The following is a 19,529-nucleotide window of genomic DNA, read 5'->3' on the forward strand; positions in this document are numbered from 1 at the left end:
GTGCTCGGGAGGGAGCTCCTCTCCTCTGGGCTCTGCCACCTGCCGCGGGCACCCTCAGAGGAAGCAGGCAGAGACCCGAGTGGGCTCGGCCCCGGCCCGGCCCGGGGCAGGCTGGAGACCCTCTCCCGGGGGGTGAGACGGTGACGGGCGGCCAGGAGAAGGCTCCAGGGGCGCTTGAGCCACCCTCCCCCCAGGACGGGCTGAAGCGCGTTGGCGAAGCGGGTTCCCCGTGCCACTCTCTCCCCTCGGCCCCCCCCCCCGCCTGTTCTCATTCCCCTCAGCCGCGCTCACCAGGGGGGTCCTGGGCAGCCCCTCCAGCTGCCGGGGTGGGCACAGGAAGGGGTCCGAGGAGCCGCCGGCTGCTCTGGCGTTGGGGAAGGTCCAGTTCTTGGCCAGCTGGACGGCAGGGGGCGGGCCCGGGTCTTCGCAGGGATCTGCCCGAGGGAGTGAAGTGAGCAGGCGGGGCCGCTGGGCAGCGCTCCCGGGACGGCCCCCGCGCGGGCACTCACCGTCGGGGCAGGCCTGGTGGCCCCGGTGGCCCGGAGCGGCGGCGAGCAGCGCAGGGAAGGCCGGCATGCTCGGGTGCCGCCCGCTCACCAGCAGCTCCTCCAGGCCCGGCACCTCACGCTCCAAGGTGTGGGCGCGGCGGGGGACTTTGGTAAGGGGTGGGGGCCGAGCTGGGTGCACCCCCGGGGGGGGTTCCAGTCGTGGAGGCTTCGTCTTGGGAAGATTCTTGCTGGGGGTCCCGCTGCCGCCGTGGTCCGGGGGCGGGAAGGTCCCAATGCCACTGTCGAGGGTTCTAGTCAAGGAGCCGCAGGCTGGGAAGGGGAAGGAAGTCGAGGGTGAGTGGCTGCGGGTGGCTCAGCCCCTCTGCCTTCTGGCTTCCTGCTCCGGCTCCACCTTGGCCAGGCCCCTTCTGGCCCAATAGGCTGTCACCCCCGCTGGCCCGACCTGAGGAAGCGGGTACAGAGCAGGTACCGCCCCGATCCTGTGCAGCTCCAATGCCCACCCTGTGCCGACATCAAGCTGGCCCTTGGGCTGGCACCTGCTGCAGTGACAGGAGGAAGAAGGGGGAGGAGGCCAAGGGCAGGTCTCATCCTGACCCCAACCCTGCTGACCCCAACCCTGCTTACCTGTGAAGTGTGAGGTGGGCACCGGCTCGGCCAGGCTTTCCTCCGGGGGCAGCTCCTCCTGCCTCCCAGGCTCGCTGCTTGGCTGTGTGGGGCACAGGTGGCGTCAGAGCCCAATCCTCCCGCAGCCCAACCCCTCCCCAACTCTGCCACTAGGTGCCCAGAGTATGGTTCCGAGTCCCCACAGCTCCCGGCCCTCAGGAGGCCTCTCCCCTCCCAACACTCAGCAGCTCCCCGGGGAGGGAAGCCTCAGGGTGAGGCCTGGCAGGGCTGCAGGGCTGGGCCTCTTTCCAGCCTCGCTCCCGCCCCAAGCACCTACCTTCCCGGAAGCCTTTCCACAGCCCTGAAGAGGACCCACCAGGCCGTTTCGGGCCCCGCAGGCTGGCCAGGGGGCCTTGCAGTCAGAGGACACCGGCTGGAAATCGCCATAGTCGGGTTTGGGTTCCCGCCAGCTCTTGGGTGGCAGCTCCTTGCCATCCACCCTAGGGGCAGCAGGGCAGGCCGAGGTGAGGGCGTCTGGGCCCACCCAGACATTTTTGCTCTCTCCAATGGTGCTGGGCTCGGGGAGCACCCACTGCCCCCTGCCCCTGGGGAAGGGGACATAACCCTGGTGGTTGTCCCAACTATTTCTTCTGACACTGAGAAGAGCAGTTCCTAGAGAAAACCCCAGAGAACAGGGGAGGTGGGAGAACTTCCCCCAGAGCTAGGGATTAGTCCCAGGATTAGTCAGGCCTAGACATCGTGCAGGAGGGCAAACCCCATCACTCCCAGGTCCACCTCGACTGTCCCCGCTGAACTGAACGCACTTGCAACCCAGGCCTCACCCTACCTGGGGCCCAATCCCTCAGACCTTCTATCTGGTCCAAATGGAGCAACTGAGATGGGGTGGCCCCTTCGCTAAGCCACAGCTTCCATTGTTGAGTCTGTGGTGTGAGCCAAAGGGCAAGACGGGAAGGGGACCCGCCTTGTTCCACAGGATAGTAATCCCCCAAGGGAAAAGCCTTCAGCCCATTGTTAGGAACCAGCGTCCACTCTATTGCGTGCAGGCGCTAAGATGGATGCCTCATCTGACTGGAGACGATCCAGGAAAATCTGGGCTGTTAGCTCTCCTCAAGGAGACACAAACTGGGCCTCAGTAAGTCGGACATCAGGCAGCCAGAGAAGACGGGAGCTTGGGCACAAGCCCCGTGCTTTGGGTCTGAGTCCCTGATCTTTCCTGCAGGCCAATGACCCCCAGATGCTTTTACTTGTCCTTCTACCCCTCTGACTTCCGGGAAGCCCGCGCTCCCAGGAAAGGCACCTGGAGCTGCAGCTCCAGGTGTGTCCACAGGAGGACAGCACCCCCGGCCACTGAGCACCTCAGAACTGGTCCAGGCCCTCACCTGTTGAGCAGCTGCTGCATGAAGGTGTCCGCGCCCTGGTACATGCCGGCCAGTTGACCTTGCACCTGCCCAAGCCCTGCACTGGGCCCTGGGGCTGGTCCTCCGGGCCGGGGCCGGGCCCGGCTGCTCAGGTAGGCCTTCTCCTCCTCCAGCGCCCGGCGCAGGTCTTCCGCCTTCGCCATCAGCTTGGAGATGTTGAGGCTCTCGGCCTCCAGCTTCCGGGCTTCCATCTTGACTTCCTTTCGGAGGGGGGAGCCCCCACTGGCCCCTTCCTTACTCTTGGTGGCCTCTGTGCGGCGGTTCAGCGCTGGCAGCTTGCTCTTCTTCAGGCCAAACCAGCTGGCGATACTGCTGGTGTTGCGGTGCTTGGCCTCGGAGCCCGGCACCCGCTCCTGGCCCTGCAGACGCAGCACGTTCTCCTCGATGCCCTTCATCACCTTCTCCTCGATGGCAGAGTGGGGGACCCGCCCTTCAGGGCCCTGGCTTGGGTCGGCAGGGTCAGGCGCCGGGGAAGTGGGCTGGGAGGGGGTGCTGCCACAATCTGCCCAAGGAGGGCCCTTTCCCTTGTCAGCTTTGGGGGGCTCCTTGGTGGCTGGGGGGGCGAGAGGTCGGGGCACCACCTTGGTGGGGGACTTGGAAGGCAGCTTTGTAGGGCTGCCGTGGGGGCTCTTACTGGGCTTGCCCAGGCTGGGGGCTGAGGTTGGCACTTTGGCAGGGGTGCGGGGTACCTGGGGGCACAGAGCCCCTGCCAGCCGGGTCTTGGCCAGCTCCACTTTGGTGAGGCAGCTCCTTGGTGATACAGGCTCCAGGTCCACCCGGGCCCCCATGGAGTGGGATGAGTAAACTCGGGCCCCAGGGTCCCCCAGGATCCCAGGTTCCTGTTGCTTCAGGCTGCTTGTGCCTAAGGCCACTGCCCCCCGCAGAGCTCCTTTGGCTTCTGGCTGCTCAGGCCTGGGGGTGGGGGACACCGTGTCTCCAGTGCCTTCCCCTGATCTTCCTGCTCCCCGGGCCTTCTCGGTGCCAGGCCTGGCCGGCACCCCATTCTTCTCTGAGCCCTGAAGTCCATCAGGGCCCGTCTTCAGTTTCCCTAGGGCTGTCAGCCTATCCCGCAGAGGTGTGTAGCCGGCATCACCAGGCCGCCGGCCTGCCCCCTGGCTGGGCTTCTTGGATGAGCTGCCTGGAGTCCTGCGGCCGGGATGGGGGGACTCGGAGCCTGCCTTCTCCAAACTCTTCTCCTGGCTGCTCCCATAGGGACAGGATTCTGGGAGGCAAGGGCTAGGGGGCACTCCAGGGCTTCTGAGGACCTCAGGGGCCTGTGGCACCTCCAGAGTTAGTTGCGGGTAGGTGGGCACCTGCAGTGGGGATGGAGGAGGCTCTGGGGAAGGTCCCCTAAAGGTGCTCCGGGAAAGGTCCAGGATATTCTCATAGCAGGGAGACACTACCGGTCCTGGGGACAGCGTGGTGGTCAAGGCTGGAGGTCTGAGCTGTGTAGAATCCAGCGTCGTGGAGCAGGGTAAAGGGCTGGTGGGCAGGCCCTGCGCCCCCTCTGGGGACAGCTCTCCTCCACCCAGGCCCCTGCGGGCCAGCAGCGGGGAGGGGCTGCCGTCTGAGCCACTGTTCCGACAGGGGATTCGGGAGTTCCGAGGGAGCTGGGGACTGAGCTGGGGCCCTCCAGGGCTGGGGATCTTTTCTGAGGCTGGAGGCAGCTTTAGGAACTTGAGGCCTCTGGCTGAAGAGGGCAGAAGGGGCCCCTGGGCTTCCCCAGGAGAAGGAGGGCCAATTTGGAGCTTGCTTTTCACCTGAGATGAGGAATGGGAGTGGCCAGGCCGTGAGCCCAGGGGGGCATCCCCCGCACCCATGAACATGCTGAGGAAGGGCAGGGGCCCTTGGCCCTCTGAGGTAGCAGCAAAGCCCGGCCTGTAGGCCTCTGGGGTACTCCCACCCCATGCAGACTTGGGGAGGCCTTTGGACTTGGACAGCTGTGGGGTCCCTTGGTCTGGGGAGGTTGGTTGCCCAGGACCTGGGTGGTCCCCATTGAGAGGCCCTGCAGCTCCAGCCAAGAAGACCTGTAGGTAAGACTCTGTGTCCTCAAGGAGCTGGCCCAGGTTCAACTGTTTCCGGGTCAGGGCCCCAAGCAGAGTGTCGGGGCTGGGTGCCTCGTTGGGGTCACCTGCCTCATCAGAAGAAGAGGAGGAACTGCTGCCTGGGGCACAGGGCGGGTTGCAGCTGGCACCCTGGGCCTGGGGGGAGCCTCTACCGGGCCCCCAGGACCGTGCAGTACCCTCCTCCTCCCCCAGGCTCCCCAAGAGGCGCTCCCAGTGCAGCAGGCCTCCCAGGCTACCAGGGCCGAGGAGCAGGTAGGGGGCCCAGGGTGCAGGTTCAGGCTGGGGTGGGCCGCACAACTCGCCGTTGATGGGCTCTGGGGAGCCTTGACCCTCGCCCGGAGGCTGCCAAGGGGTGGCAGGTGAGCACAGAAGCAAGGGGTCAGTCTCTTCCAGGGCTCTTAGCACCTCCAGGATCTGGGCTTTCTTTCGAAGAAACGGGGAGAGGGCATCCAGCACAGGGGGTGGGGTGGCTGGGGTTCCCAGGCCTCCTGTCCGAAGCTGCTGTTCCCAACACACCTTGGGGGAGAAGCGGCACAAAGAGGAAACCATTGGCAGTGTGCTGGGAACAGAGTCAGTCTGGCTTTATCTGTGTCCCCAGAAGAAACTGACACTCCCGGGACATGTCCCCAGAAGAAGCTCAGCTTCCTCGAGGGTCACTGAGCCCTGGTTACCCTGACTCTTCTTCCTGGCACACCAGGGGTCTGGTGGGCCCCCCTACCTCCTTTCCTGGTTACCCCAATCCCCCATTCCCTACACTCCCCACGGCTGTCTGGGGCAGCAGGCTGACAGTCACGCTTGCCCCAGGCAAGGGAGCCCTGTCCATTTTTTAGACTCAAGCGGGGGTTGTGATGTCGTCAAGTCCTATCAGTCACTGAAGGCAAAGCCCAGGCCTTCTCAGGTCGGAGAGCCGACCCGCTGACCTGATTCCCCTGGGGAAGGGGGACGATTCTCTGGCAAGCCCTCCCTGCTTCTGCCTGGGCCCTTCTCTGGCTTGGTGCCATCTGGGATAGTGGTAACTACCTGGCCCCTGGAACCAGTCTCCGGAGGTTCAAGTTCCAGGTGTATCACTGAATTAGTTCTATGACCTCTGGCAACTCATTTGAGCTCTAAGTTATATTGTATGGCCTGTCAAATAGGTGATAACTTGTCTAACTTCATAACATAAGTGAGATGCAGGTGTGCACAGGGCAAGCGTTCAGGAAGCATTAACGGTGACACTGCAGTGCAAACCATCTGCTCCAGGCCCAGTGGCTGGAGGAGGGATGTGTTTTTCTTGGGGTGATACTGACAGCTGAGGGTTCCCACTTCTGGCCCAGACAAGAATCTGCAAGGGGAAGCAGCCCTCCTTAGGAAACAGCAACGGGGGCCTCCCTGGTGGCACAAGGGTTAAGCACAGCACTGTGAAGCTATCCACAGCCTCTGCAGCACAAGTTTGATCCCCGGCCAGGGAGGTGACCCACATGGCGTCCCACATGGAGCAGCAGACCTCTCCTGTCTCGCCTGCTGCTCCCCTCAGCAGTGTATTTCAGTCAATCTGCCTGTTCTGCTCCCCTCTCTGTCTCTGGAGAATCCTCTCACCCCCCACACCTTTGGCCTGTACCCCAGTTCTTATATGCATAAATAAACAAAGCTTAAAAAAATACACTAAAAAAAAAACCAAAATGAAACAGCAATGGAACATTGACTGATAAGATCTCTGTGTCCAGCCTTCCTACCTCTCTCTGCCCAGCACAGCGCCCGAGAGGCAGCAGAGTAGCTGATCTCTCGACGGAGCTCAGGGAAGGGGAGGATGGTGGCTCTGATGGTGGCTGGAGTGGGGCGAGTGGAATCTGCAGGAGAGAGACAGAGTTAGCACAGGCACTAGGCCTTCCCATCCAGGGACAGGAAAACACTCTTCTATGTGTGAGCCTGCGGGACGGCTCCAGGCCTGAGGGCAGCTCTTGCCGCTCACTGTCCCCACCACTTGGTCAGAGGCGCCTTAGGAGCTCAGGGCCCAGGAAGAATGAAGACAGTGTAAGCCCAGGTGGCAGGGGCGTGTGGGGAGGTGTGGGTCTGGTCTGCAGACCTGCCTTCACCCCCAACAGTGCCAGCCTTCTGGGTTGACATCTGCTCTGAAAAGCGGGGGCCTTGGAAAGGCCCTGTGGTTCAGCCCAATTCCATATATGCTGGCAAAGGCAGCGCTCACAGCAAGCAATCAGTGTTTGCTCAATTAGAGCTTTCATCCCAGCAAAGCACAGCTTGGGAGGAACATCAAAAAATAACTGCCATTTATTGACTATTTACAATGTGTCAAGAGCTAGATAGTATCTCATTTAATCCTGACAACCTGCAATGCAGGTATTTTTTAATCCCGATTTTTTTTAAGATTTATTTATTTATTTATTTATTTATTTGTTTATACAAGCACTGGGTACAGTCAGAAGCGCAGGAGGGTAAGAGAATTCATCAGAGCCAGAGTGGGGAGCAGAACAGGCAGTCCAATGAAGTACACTGCTGAGGGGAGCAGCGGGCAGCAGGAAAGGTCTGCGCGCCATGTGGGACCCTCGCCCGGCGACTGGGGATCGAACCGGCGCTGCAGAGGCTGCGGGCAACTTCACAACCCAGCGCTCAACTGCTGCACCACCGGGGAGGCCCTTTTATCCCGATTTATAAGGAGAAAAACTATGGTCCGCAAGGTTGAATAGTTTGCCTAAGGCCACACTGCTAAGAATTACCTAAGCCAGGGCTCCGACCCAACTTATCTGAGGCCAAGGTTCATGCTCTTCCCATTATGTCATGTCACCTCTAGGGAAGATAAATCTAATGCTTCAAACCCCAGTAGGTTCCAGAATTTAAGTAAAAAACAAATCATCTAAGGATGACCTGCACTCTGCTCTCACTGAGAAGGGCATTGGGGGGGGGGGCGCGGGGGTGGTGAGCTCAGCTATGTGGTTAGGCCTCTGGAGGCTCCTGGGTGGACTCTGTCACAGGGACAGATGGGCTAAGGGGTGCTGAGTCACGGCCACCGGTCGGTGGCCCAGGGGGTGGGAGCTCTGCAGTGGCCCAGCTCTGCAGTGGCCCGGGGGTGGGAGCTCCAGAAAGCCCATGTGGGCGAGAGCCTTCCTTTGTTGGGGCTCGGGCTTTCTAAGGTGTTAAGGGCATACTGCTCCGGGCTGCCCAGCTGGCATCTCACACACACAAATTCAGACCCACACAGAGGTGCTCTTCTTTCTGTCAAGGTTGGGGTGGGGTAGGATGTCCTCATTGGCTGCAGAACCCCCTGTCAACCTCAGATGCCTGGTGTTGCTCCTGATCTTCCCGCCCCCATGTGTCCCCCTATCCATGGGGCTTCTTGACAGACCCTAAGTGACATCTTAACTGGGCAGGATTCACTCCTAAGAGCCTTTTCTCGGGCGAGGCAAGCGTCAGGGCTGGAAGCAGAGACCGGTGTCCGTTCACACCTGCGTCAGTGGGTGAGCCTGTGTGACTCTGTGGGGGGAGCACTCATGACAGCTCTGTGCCACCAAGCACCTCACACCAGGCCCCACGCCTGCCCCTGGCCAAGAGGAGGCACTCAGGGGCCACAGGGACCCCTGCACCTCCTCATACAGGGTGGAAGCAAGCAAGAACCTTCCATGCCAATAAGAAGGGATGCAGGGCCTCCCTAGTGGTGCAAGGGGTTAAGCACAGCACTATGAAGCTATCCTCTACAGCACGAGTTCGCTCCCTGGCCAGCCAGGGAGCTCCCCACAAGGCACAGCAGACCTCTCCTATCTTGCCCGCTGCTCCCCTTAGCAGTGTATTTTGGTAGATCCACCTGTTCTGTTCTCCACTCTGTTTCTGGTGAATCATCTCACCCCCCGCACGTCTGGCCTGTACCCCAGTGCTTGCAAGCATAAATAAATCTTTAAAAAATAAGGGGTGCCATCCAGTGGGTGGGGAGCCCCCAGCAGGTGCAGGGCACAGGCTCAGATCTATCAGGCAGATGCGTCTTCCCGGGGTGGCCACAGACCCTGGAATGAAGAGGGAAGGTCTGCTGCCTGCTTCAGTAGGCCTTGTGAGAAAAAGGGTCGTGATGATCAGGGAGTGGGGGAGGAGGGAGCTGAGGCAGCTGAGAGGGGAGGAGAGTGGCTGGTGCCCACCTGAGGGAGGGAGCCAGTCGTGAGCTGGAGTTTCTGCTGAAACAGGGCGCACAGCATCTGGTTCTGCCGTTCCAGGTCAAACACCCTCTTCTTCAGCTTGATGCACTCTTCCCGCAGGTCCTGTGCCGGCCCAGGAATGGCGGAGAGAGGGATGGTGGTGGGGAGGGGGCATGTGAGCAGCGGGCACTCCTGCCGGGCACGTCTTCCCCCGCACCCACCCCCGCCACGTCCTTCCACGAGGGAGTCCAGCCTGCCCAGGTCTGCAGCTACTGAACCTTCTGGGGATGGGAAATTCTCTAAAGTCCACCCCTTCTGGTAGCAGGTGAATCCCATTTCCTCTGGCATCTTTCCCATTCCTGAAGCCGGCCCTCTCCTTGCTACACATCAAAGGGCCCATATAAGGCAAAGGAAGACCTGGGGTCAGAGTGGGGGTCAGAGTGGCCCATATGCCAAGAAGTTTCCCACAGCCCTTGAGTAAATATTTAGATGCTGCCTTGTGCTCACACCAACGCAGCTTTCAGGGCCATCACAACTTCGAGAAACCAGCGGGGCTAGGATGCGGGGATGGTTCAAGAGCAAATCGAAGTTACCACAGCTCAAGAGACCTGGGCTTCAGTAGCCCACCCCTACCAGCAGGCAGAACAGCACGGCCCTGCCTCTCAGGGGAAGGAGGACACTGTCCTCCGGCAACAGGATTATTTCCACCACTTCCTCTCTAGCCCCTGGCTGAGCAGCTTCGGGGTCCCTGGAAGCGCCTCTTCTGGGTACCCAGGATCTCAGGTCTCTCCTCAGGGATCTGGGTTCAGAGGTGAGAAAGCTGCCCAGGGACGCTTACCTTCTGGTTCAGCAGCGCCTGCACCACGTGGTTGGCAACCTGCAGACAGAAAGCCCCGGGCAGAGCCGTCAGCCATGCCAGCGGCGGCCCAGAGCAGACAGGCTGGGCCGCCTCCCGGCACAGCCCCGCAGACCCACACACCTCGTCCAGACAGCGCTCGTAGGTCTCCCGCTGGTTCTCGTTGGCCTGGGCGAGGGCTGAATTCTCCGCCTGCAGGAAGGAGCAAGAGGGCAAAAAGGAGGCTACGGGGTCCTTCCTCCCCAGGGGCAGATTCCTTTTGGGGAAAGGGACAGATGGAGTTTACCGGCAAAGGGAGTGGACCCAGAAGGCCTGCACCGGCTCCCCAGGGCTCCGGCCAGCACTGCCACCTCCACCGCACCCCAAGACCCACCTCCAGCTCCCGCAGGCGGTGCAGGAGCTCCTGGCAGGTGCCCGGCTCCATGCCGCCGTCACCGCCGTCTCCCGGCCTCGAGTTCCCAGGACTCGCAGCCAGCTGGTCCATGGCGTCCAAAGACATCAAGTCCCTCCGGTGAGAGAAGCCCCCGCGGGCTACTCCGGGGCACGGGGAGGTGAGCAGAGGAGGACGACAAAAAGGAACCTTGTCAGTATCCTGGGAGGCTGGAGCCGTGGGACCAGAGCCCCACAGTCACTGTAACAAGCACCCCAGGGTCAGGTGAGGCCTCCCCAGTCCTGGGGGACACCCGCTCGGCTCATCTTCAGAACAGAGAGCATTGCTGTGCAAACCCCGCATCTGCACTTGCCTACCCCAGGCCGCGCCGACACGCCCGGGAGCTGAGAAACCTGCGTTCTCCGCCGAGACTGGCCTCGGGCTGGCAGGCAGGATCCTCCCGGGTGCAGCTAAGGCAGCCTGCACACCCCAGGACCCTTGCTTCCGGGGAGGCTCTCTGCGAATGCTGGCCGCTCGGCAGGGTCTCCTGAAACCCTCATCCCCTCTTAAAGTTCTTTTTAAAGCAAAAACAAAACACCCACCATCACCCATTCCATCCACCCCACAAGCTCCCACCTCCACCCCCTTCATTTCTGGGGAACTCAATTCAGCTTCCGTGTCCACTAGTTCATTTTTATTTTGTCTGTTCTGCTTATACTGCACATATAGGTGACACCCTCCAATAGGTCTTTATCTTTCTAATTTCATTTCCCACAGTCCCCATGAGTTCCATTTTGCTGTAAATGGCAAAATTTCATCTTTCATCTTTCCTTGTAGCCGAAGAGCATTCAATTGTGTATGTTTCCATATCTCTAGCCAATCCCCTGTAGGCAGGCCCTGGGGCTGCTTCCATGTCTTGGCCATTGTCACTAAGGCTTCAGGAAACATTGCGGTGCCCGTAATTCTTCAAATTGAGGATTTCACGTCCTTTGGACAGACACCCGGAACGGAGACTGCCGGATCACACGGTACTTCTGTTCTCAGTTTTCTTGACAAAGGACTACACCACTTTCCAACATGGCTACAACAATTCACATTCCCACCAGCAGCGTGAAAGGGCTCCTCTTTCTCCACATCCTCGCCAATAATTGTTGCTGTTGTCCGCCCTCTCCCTTGGCCAGCTCCTCCCTCGTCACTCTTCAGGCCCCTGCTCCCAGCCTGGGTCAGCTCTGCCGCTGCATGACTCTGTATTGTGTCCCCCAGAACGTCAGCTCCGGGAGAGGAGGGCGCCATGTTGCCTTCACTTTTCGGATCCCGGGTCAGAGCACTGTTTGTGCACGATGCTGGCGTGGCGGAGAGGGACTGACAATGAGGCTGACAGGTGTGTCGCTGCTTAGACAGGACACAGCCAGGCTTCCGACCTGACCTGCGTCACGTCATGTGAACCCCCCCACCCCGACCCCACCCCAGACACCACACTGCACTCTTGCCATCATCACTGGCTTTATCTGACTAGTCAGCCACTCGAGTTCCAATTTCTCTGTTAAAGGAAAGAATTCATTTCCTTCTTCTGCGCAAAAATTGTAGACATCCCCACCAGGTGCAAAACCCTTCCTAACGAAAACCAGTGGATGTTCCTATTCTGCCACAGGCCACTCACCTCTCTGACCCATTGAAGCCCCCACAAAAAGGGGCCTTTAAAGCTTTTGGACCCAGGAAAGAGCAGCCCTCGGCGGCTCAGCAACCAGGCATCTGAGAACTGTCTCCTGCATCCTCCCCGAGGCACAGGCTACCTCGCCCACCCCCAGCCTTTTCCCAGCCTGCACCCCAGTGCACACAGGTGCAGCGTCCCTCACCTGTCTCTGCCCCTCACCCAGGCCGGCACTCTCACTCTGGCAGCCAGAATGGTCACCTTGCCTGTGGAGAAACAGAGGAAGTCCAGTCAGGCACGCGTTCCACAGCGTTTCCGGGTGCTGGGCCACAGGGATGACACCCAGGGCGCCCTCCTGCCCAGGGGAGGCAGAGAACACGCAGATAAACCGACGAACATGTGTCGGGTCCTGGGAAGGTGCTGAGAGGGACCAGTGAGGCAGAGATGGAGTGAAGTCTGGAGCGGGAGAAGTGGTCAGGGCAGAGGAAAGAGCTGGGCCAAGGCCCTCGGGTCGCAGCCAGCAGTCACTGGTAACAGGAGGGCAGAGCCACACAGAACTTTACGGCCCTTCCACCATACACACCTTCTTCACGCCTCACGACCACAAGAGGATTAGCAACACCTGTATGCGAGATGCCACCTCTGCATGTGTCCCCTGTGCCACGGTGTGCGGCACCTTCTCAGGCATCCCAGTATCTGATTCTAACAACCCTGTAAGGGGGGCACTAGCCTGGTGCGGAAGCAGCCCCAGGAGCAAGGACACCGCCTACATCACGTGTCTGCTTCACGAAGCCCACTGCATGGGCCTGGACTCCGCTGCCTACGCGGCCACCTGCACACTCAGGTTGTACCCTGAGCTCCGGAGAAGGCCGGGGCTCCCAATGTGTCACAGCTACAGCTGTAGGTAAGCACCTGACTCCACAGAAGCCCCCAGGTCTGTTGAGGGGAATAGAGTGAAAACACGTCTGCAGTGTCCTGCGTGACCTCAATAAAGGGAGGCTTCTCGTGGGGCAGCCTGCCCAGGCACCATCCTGGGCCTGCCTCAGGCTGCTGCTGCTCACCTCTGCCTGTGAGCGGCACCTGACGCGCACCTGAAGGTTTAAGAGCAGCCTTCATCCTGTCCTTGGGTAGCCCCCTCCTCCTCAGCCCCCCTTGACAGCCCTGGGGCTCCAGGGTCAGCCCAGCCCTCACCCTTCACGCCTGACATCCTAGAAAGAGAAAGGGTAACAGCAGAAGGGCTGCAGGGGTCTTTCTGTGCGACTGTTTTGTGTATAACTGGTGGGAAGGGTGTTTCTGAAAACTAGAGGCAAAGGAAAAAATTGTGTAGTTATTTACAGCTGTATAACCCTCTCCAGTCCTTTGTTATTTTAACATCACAAGAATGTATTGTGTGTAACTTCCTTTGCTCAGAAGGTTATCATGTTTGATGTTGAGAAATGGACAGCCATGGAAAAAAAAAAGAAAAAAATTCAAGAATATCCTCCTCACATATATAGGGGTTAAAACCAAAGAAGGCCTTGGGTGTCCAGGTTAGGGGTGAGGCCTAGATTTTGAGGACTGGCTATGCATTCTGCATATGTGGGTTCATGTGTTGAGGAGGGCAGGGACCCAATACACCCCCAGAAAGCCAACCCCTGCTACTTTCCCAGTGTTCTGTGGATCCCAGAACAGGTAGGCCCGAGTCCCACCGCGACCTTGGGGAGACCTTCTAATTGGCAAGAACAGCTATGTCACGCAGGTCAGTCTTTGTGTCCACAGTAAGGCCTAGGCTGGGCTCCAGAAATGTCAGCAGAAAGCTGTGACTCAGCTCCACTCTGGGGAGAAGTGTTCTGTCAGAGCCAAGATGGACCGGCCAAGTCGGGACAAAAGGCCTCTTTAGCCCTACAGCCACTAGCAGAGGCAGGGAGCTGTTAGCCTGGCTTGTTGGAGAGTCACGGGGAAGTGTTTTACATTTACATTTGGTGATAAAGAGGACAGTATAATGACTTAGACCAGAGCTTGAGGTAAAGATTCAAAGGTGAAAACTTCCTGTACCTTTACCCTCCTCTGGGGAATATTAAGATGCCAAGGAGGGGGCCTCCCTGGTGGTGCAAGGGGTTAAGCACCGCACTATGAAGCTATCTGCAGCCTCTGCAGCACGAGTTCGATCCCCTCTGGCCAGGGAGCTACCCACATGGCTCAGTAGACCTCGCCTGTCTCCCCACTGCTCCCCTCAGCAGTGTATTGCAGTAGATCTGCCTGTTCTGTTCCCCACTCTGTCTCTGGTGAATCCTCTCACCCCCCACACCTCTGGCCTGTACCCCAGTTCTTGTATGCATAAATAAATCTTAAAAAAAAAAAAACAAGTTGCCAAGGAGGGATAGCACCATTTCCAGCTCCTAATCAGCCTAATCAGAGTTTGGCCTGGTCAAAGCATGGGTTTTGGGCCTAAATCTCATGAGAATAAAACAGGCCCAGATCAGCTCCCCACTGGCAGTCCCTGTTGGGTGTCAGGGGGCTGCCTCTCCCCAGGGCTGAGCACCCCCTCCTCCCTCAGGACCCAGAAGTCCTACTCAGCTTCAGTGTAGAAGGAACTGAGGGACCAGGGACAGACCCCCACCCCCGCCTCCGGGGTTTTCAGGATGGTCCTGGTTTCAAACATTGTTCCAGCGGGCCCATGACACATCTGAGATGTTGGATGTTGGGTCTGGAACACACGATGCCAACCAGGCTGGTGGGTGGAGCCGCAGGGGTGAAAGCTCTGACCGGAACTGGAGGCTTCTCCAGCCAGATTCTGAGGGAGGTGACCTCGGTGCCGAGGGACGGGAAGGAGAGGAAGAGCAGAGCCTTCTGGTCCTTCTGAGGGAGTGAGGGCAGTTTGTTGGCAGTCAGGGACTGGGAAGGGGAACAACTGCTCAGGGGCCTCTGGGTAACTTGAGGACTTGGCTGGTTCAGGCCAACTGTGGAGTGACTCTGGGAGACCACTGTCTGCACAGCCTAGTCAGTCACGGAGGCCCCAGGGATCTCACTGCCCTCCCTTTCAGGCTGTCAGATCAAGGAGTGGGGTCTGCAGCTTCCACCCCTCTCCACTCAGGGCTCCGGCAAGACCCCTCCCTGAATTCAGAGTCCAGGCCAGGGAGGAAGGGGCCAGAGAAGTGGCAACAAGCCCCTTGTCCTCCTGTGCTCCCTCATCTGGGCCCTTAGCCAAGACCTCAGGCCCTGAGGAGCCCCTCACTCACCAGCTGTTCCCCCCAGAGTCCTTTAGGGAGAGCAGCCGGGGACCAGGAGGTGGGGGAGGTGTGGGCAGCTGTGGGAAGGCCGAGGAGCTCACTTGAATAACAGAATGATTCCTAAAACCAACCAACCGTTCCCCCTCTGCTCCCCGCCCCCCCATCCCCCAGCTGCTTTGTAGAATCCCCCAAGGGTCCATTTGTAAACAGCAACTCTTGTGCCCATGGCAAACTCCCCTCCAGCCAAGATCAGCTCTGAGACACGGTGGGAAGGGTTCTAAGGACTGACGCCCTAGGGCCTTCCTGGCTTAAAACTCCAACTGGTCTCCTCTCCCCTCAGGGAAGCAGGGCACTAAGAATTCCTCTCCTCCTCCTGACAACTGGTGCCCCAAGATACAATAGCGCTTCTGAGAGGCATGTGTCCCAGAGAGCGGAGAGCGGAAGGGGCCCACTGCATCCCCTTCCAACTTCCTCTTCACAGGCACTCCAGGGACCTCTGTCTCACAGGGTGAGTGCTTTTAAACGGACAGTAGGCGCTGTCCCCTGCCCTTCCAGGGAGGCAGGTGGAAGATCATGTCATGAGCCCCAAAGGCTTACAGATTTCAACACCCTTTATCCCCCTCACCCCCTCCAATCCCCTAATCATATTGGATCCTTCCTGTTGCCTGTCCATAGCACAAAAAGAGCAGCTGCTGGGGGTGGGGATAGGGAAGGGGCTCCAGCACAGACACAATGGGTTTATTTATAGGGCCACATGCCAGGGACTGTGCAGCCAAGAAGCCTAGGCCCCACTCCCAAGCCCAGCTGGGCCCAGCTGAAGGTACTGCAAAAGGCTTCAGACCAGAAGGCAGAAGATTTAGAGTCTAGTCCCAACTCTGCAGTCACTTGCTGTGTGACTTCGGGCAAATCACTCAGTATCTCAGGGACAAATTCTTTCATGCCAAGTGGAGATTGTTCTAGAGAATACTAATTCTCAAAGATGGGGCCCCCTGAGCCCTTTTCAAAGCAGTTCACAGGGTCAAAATAATTTTTTATAATACTACTAAGACATTATTTGCCTCTTTAATTCTCATTCTCTCATGAATATGTAGTGGCATTTTCCAGAGATGTGATATGCGATATCACAATAGACTGAATACAGCAGCAGATGAGAATCCAGTTTCCCTCTACTAAGTCAGACATGACAGATTTGCAAAAATGAATGATAATGCCATATTTTTCACTATTTTTTCTAATAATTATTTTTCATAAACTATACGAATATGTAATAGCCTTATTATTTTTAAATGCATGAAATAAATGGCCAGTAAATAAATGTTTAAAACCCTCAGTTCTAATTTATGACATTAATGTCAATAGATAGAACTCATATAAATGAAAGTTCTTTAGGGTCCTCGAAACAGTGTACAGGGGTCCTCAGGCCAAATAGTTTGAAAATCACTTTTCTAGAACAGTGTTGTCTAGTAGAACTTTCTGTGATAATGAAAATGTTTATTTTGTGCTGTCCAACATGGCAGCCAATAGCCATGTGGCTACTAAGCACTTGAACTGTGATCTGTGACTTGAGGGGCTGAATTTTAAATTTATATGCCCACAGATGGCTACAATGGTTACTGTACAGGGCAGTGCAGTTCTAGAAGATTCTTGGGATTCCTTGACTTGCGCATTCTAAGTCAATGCTTCTTTCCAGAGTCTAGAGGCTGGGGCAGGAGAGGACAGGATTGGATACTCACTCCTGTTCCCAGGCTTCTGCTCACACTATTTCTCACTCTTCTTGCCAAAGGACAGCCTCCTCAGCCACCTCACTGGGCCTGCCTACACCTACTCAAGGCTGACTGCTGGAGTCGTTCATTCTCCACCATGACTGCATCACACCTGCTCCACTCCCCTCAAAAACGTAGCCTGTCACCTCCCCTGTTTCCCCAGAGGACACAGGCCAGCAGAGGGACCCCTTAAATCTCCCAGTCCCTGGGCAGCCTCTATACCTGTCCATCTCCAGTCAAAGCAGAGGAGCTGCCCTCGTACCAGCATCCTGGCCCCATTAGTCTTCATCATCTACCTCCTGAAGGTATCTTTCCCACCTACCTTTAACACTCAGATGTCTTTCATGGTAAAACCACCTCCCCTGACACTTTCCCAGATACTGTCCTCTTCTGCCTTTCAGAACTAGACACCTCAACACAAACACATAAACAAACAAAACCATCCTCACTTCTATTTCCTCAGCCTGGGTCAACTTCAGCAGCAACTGCCTCGATGCCATCCAAACAACACCTTCAGTCCCATTTGCATCTCAGGCACAGGTGCCTCTGGGGGTCACTTCCTCCTTTTAAGCCTCGAGACACAGCCCACACCCCCCATCCAAATCATACTTTAAAGAGTAAAATTCAGTGCTTTGTAGTATATTCAGAAACATGCCGTCCTGATGTGGCAACTCTAGAGCATTTCATTACCCTTTAGCTAGCACCCCGTTACCCCCACCTCCAGGCAACCACTCATCCATTTTCCAATTCTATAGACTTCCCTGTTCTGAACACTTCACATGAATGGAATAATGTAACAGGTGGTCTTTAGTGACTGGCCTCTTCACACCACGTGTTTTCCGGGCCCCTCCTCTACCTGAAGCAGGTGTCGGCACTAGGGTTTTATGGCCAAAAAACTGCACTTGCACACTACCATTTACTTATCATCTAGCAGGTGATGGACATGTGGGTTGCCACTTTTTGGCCCTTAGGAATAATGCTGCTATGAGCACTCATGTACAAGTTTTAGTGTGAACATGTTTTTATTTCCCTTGGGTATATTTCCTAGGAGTGGAATTGCTGGGTCATATTAGCAACCTCAGGATCACCAAACTTCCACAGCAGATGCACCATTCTAGAATCCAGCCAACAAGGTTCCTTTTTCCCCACATCCTCACCACTTATTATTGTCTGATTGTCTGATTCTAGTCACCTCAGTGGGAAGTGATATCTCATCGTGTTTATGATTTATATTTCCCTGATGAGCAATGCTGAGCATCTTTTCATGTGCTTATTAGACATCTGTACATCCTCTTGGAGAAACATCTACTCAGATCTACTGTCCATCTGTTAATTGGGTTGTCTTTATCATCAAGCGGTAAAGAGTTCTTTATATATCCTGGATGTAAGTCCCCTATCAGATATATAACTTACAAATACTTGCCCCGTTTTTGCAGGTTCTCTTTTCACTTTCTTGACAGTGCTGTGCCCACTCCCCCTGGAAGTTTTCCTCGTCTACTCTCTCACCCGGCCAGCCCACACCCTACTTGTGTGTGCGTTATCTGTGTGTGTGTATACATTTAAAAGGACCAACAGACAGAGAAGCATGTTTTATCCACTATTCCATATCTTTCTTTAGCAGAATGATTTCAACAAAACCACAGACTTGATTTGAATCTTACCAGTTTCCCCACTGGCCTGAGACTCAACACGGGAGCCGCTCTGTGGTCTCGACACTCCGTGACACTTCCTCTGGCTGTCTTCATGGCCTTGACACTTGGGGAGGGAACTGGTTGGTATTTTGGGGATGTTCTCTAATGTGGGTCTGTCTGATGTTTTCTCTGATTAGACTAAAATCATGAATTTTTGGACAGAATACCAGAGGTGCTGTGTTCTTGGTGCATTGTCTCGGGGGGCATATGAGATATAACCATGTCTTATCACAGGCAATGTCAACTAACCATGACCACCTGGTGAGTAGGGTCTCTTAGGGGGTGTCTCTATCATGAAGTTACTATTTTTCCTTTTGTATTAGTAAATATTTGGCAGGGGGAGGAAGAGGCAATACTTTGTGGCCATACAAATATCCTATTACTGCCTAAATCTTAATTCATTAATTTTTTAAGGATTTGTTTATGCATACAAGAACTGGGGTGTAGGCCAGAGGTGTGTGTGGGGGGGTGAGACGATTCACCAGAGTCAGAATGGGGAGCAGAACAGGTGGATTGACTGAAATACACTGCTGAGGGGAGCAGCGGGAGAGACAGGAGAGGTCTGCTGTGCCATGTGGGTAGCTCCCTGGCTGGCTGGGGATCGAACTTGTGCTGCAGTGGCTGGAGATAGCTTCATAGTGCTGAGACTTAACCCCTGCGCCACCAAGGAGGCCCCTTCATTCATTAATTTTAGGGTTCATCAGTGGATCATGCTTGCAGCTCTTGCTACGGTATTCTAATGACCATTCCCCCTCATTCTTTATACACTAATTAATTAGAAGTTTTCTATAAGGAACGGCTGTCCCTTCACTTCCATTTATTTACTCAATTACATAATAATACTAGTATGGCCACATGGATATTTATTTTATTCTTTAGGTTATAATCCAGTAAGATCATCACTTAGTTACTTAAATTCCAGCTTCTGTCACTGAGATTTCTTTTAGATTAGCTACTATGTTCTTTTAGAATGTCTCCATTTTAAAAAACTTACTCATTTTTTTAAAATATTGCTCATTTTCTGGCACCATAAGACATTCTGGGCTTATGTTCTATTTTCCCCTACCACAATCACTTTTCCCAATTTGTTCTACCAGTGCAATCTTCCTAGAACTGAAAATCTGACTGTGTCCTCCATGACCTTCTTGAGAACAGACCAAGCCCTCACCACGACCCTGAAGGTCCTGGTGCTGGCCGGCCCCCAAGCAGTGCTTCTGAAAGGCTGTCCTGACTGCTGTGGGCCTCACTGATGTC

At 56.3% G+C, this 19,529-nt stretch overlaps 1 protein-coding gene across 1 annotated transcript in view; it reads right to left on the reverse strand.

Moving 5' to 3' along the window:
- NCKAP5L (NCK associated protein 5 like) overlaps positions 1 to 19,529 on the reverse strand; it is a 28,832-nt gene that overhangs the window by 773 nt on the left and 8,530 nt on the right. Inside the window, exons 2-12 of the mRNA XM_037514694.2 lie at positions 11,818 to 11,878; positions 9,965 to 10,122; positions 9,715 to 9,783; positions 9,574 to 9,612; positions 8,739 to 8,858; positions 6,333 to 6,446; positions 2,513 to 5,133; positions 1,450 to 1,612; positions 1,134 to 1,215; positions 510 to 818; positions 292 to 434 (exon numbers count right to left, since the gene is read on the reverse strand). Coding sequence (XP_037370591.1) covers positions 292 to 434; positions 510 to 818; positions 1,134 to 1,215; positions 1,450 to 1,612; positions 2,513 to 5,133; positions 6,333 to 6,446; positions 8,739 to 8,858; positions 9,574 to 9,612; positions 9,715 to 9,783; positions 9,965 to 10,090 — 3,786 coding nt within the window. The 5' untranslated portion in view covers positions 10,091 to 10,122; positions 11,818 to 11,878. The remainder of the gene's footprint in view (positions 1 to 291; positions 435 to 509; positions 819 to 1,133; positions 1,216 to 1,449; positions 1,613 to 2,512; positions 5,134 to 6,332; positions 6,447 to 8,738; positions 8,859 to 9,573; positions 9,613 to 9,714; positions 9,784 to 9,964; positions 10,123 to 11,817; positions 11,879 to 19,529) is intronic.

This window comes from Talpa occidentalis, unplaced genomic scaffold (genome assembly GCF_014898055.3).
Source record: "Talpa occidentalis isolate TD23 unplaced genomic scaffold, MPIMG_talOcc4v2.1 talOcc4.16, whole genome shotgun sequence".
NCBI classification, from domain to species: Eukaryota; Metazoa; Chordata; class Mammalia; order Eulipotyphla; family Talpidae; genus Talpa; species Talpa occidentalis.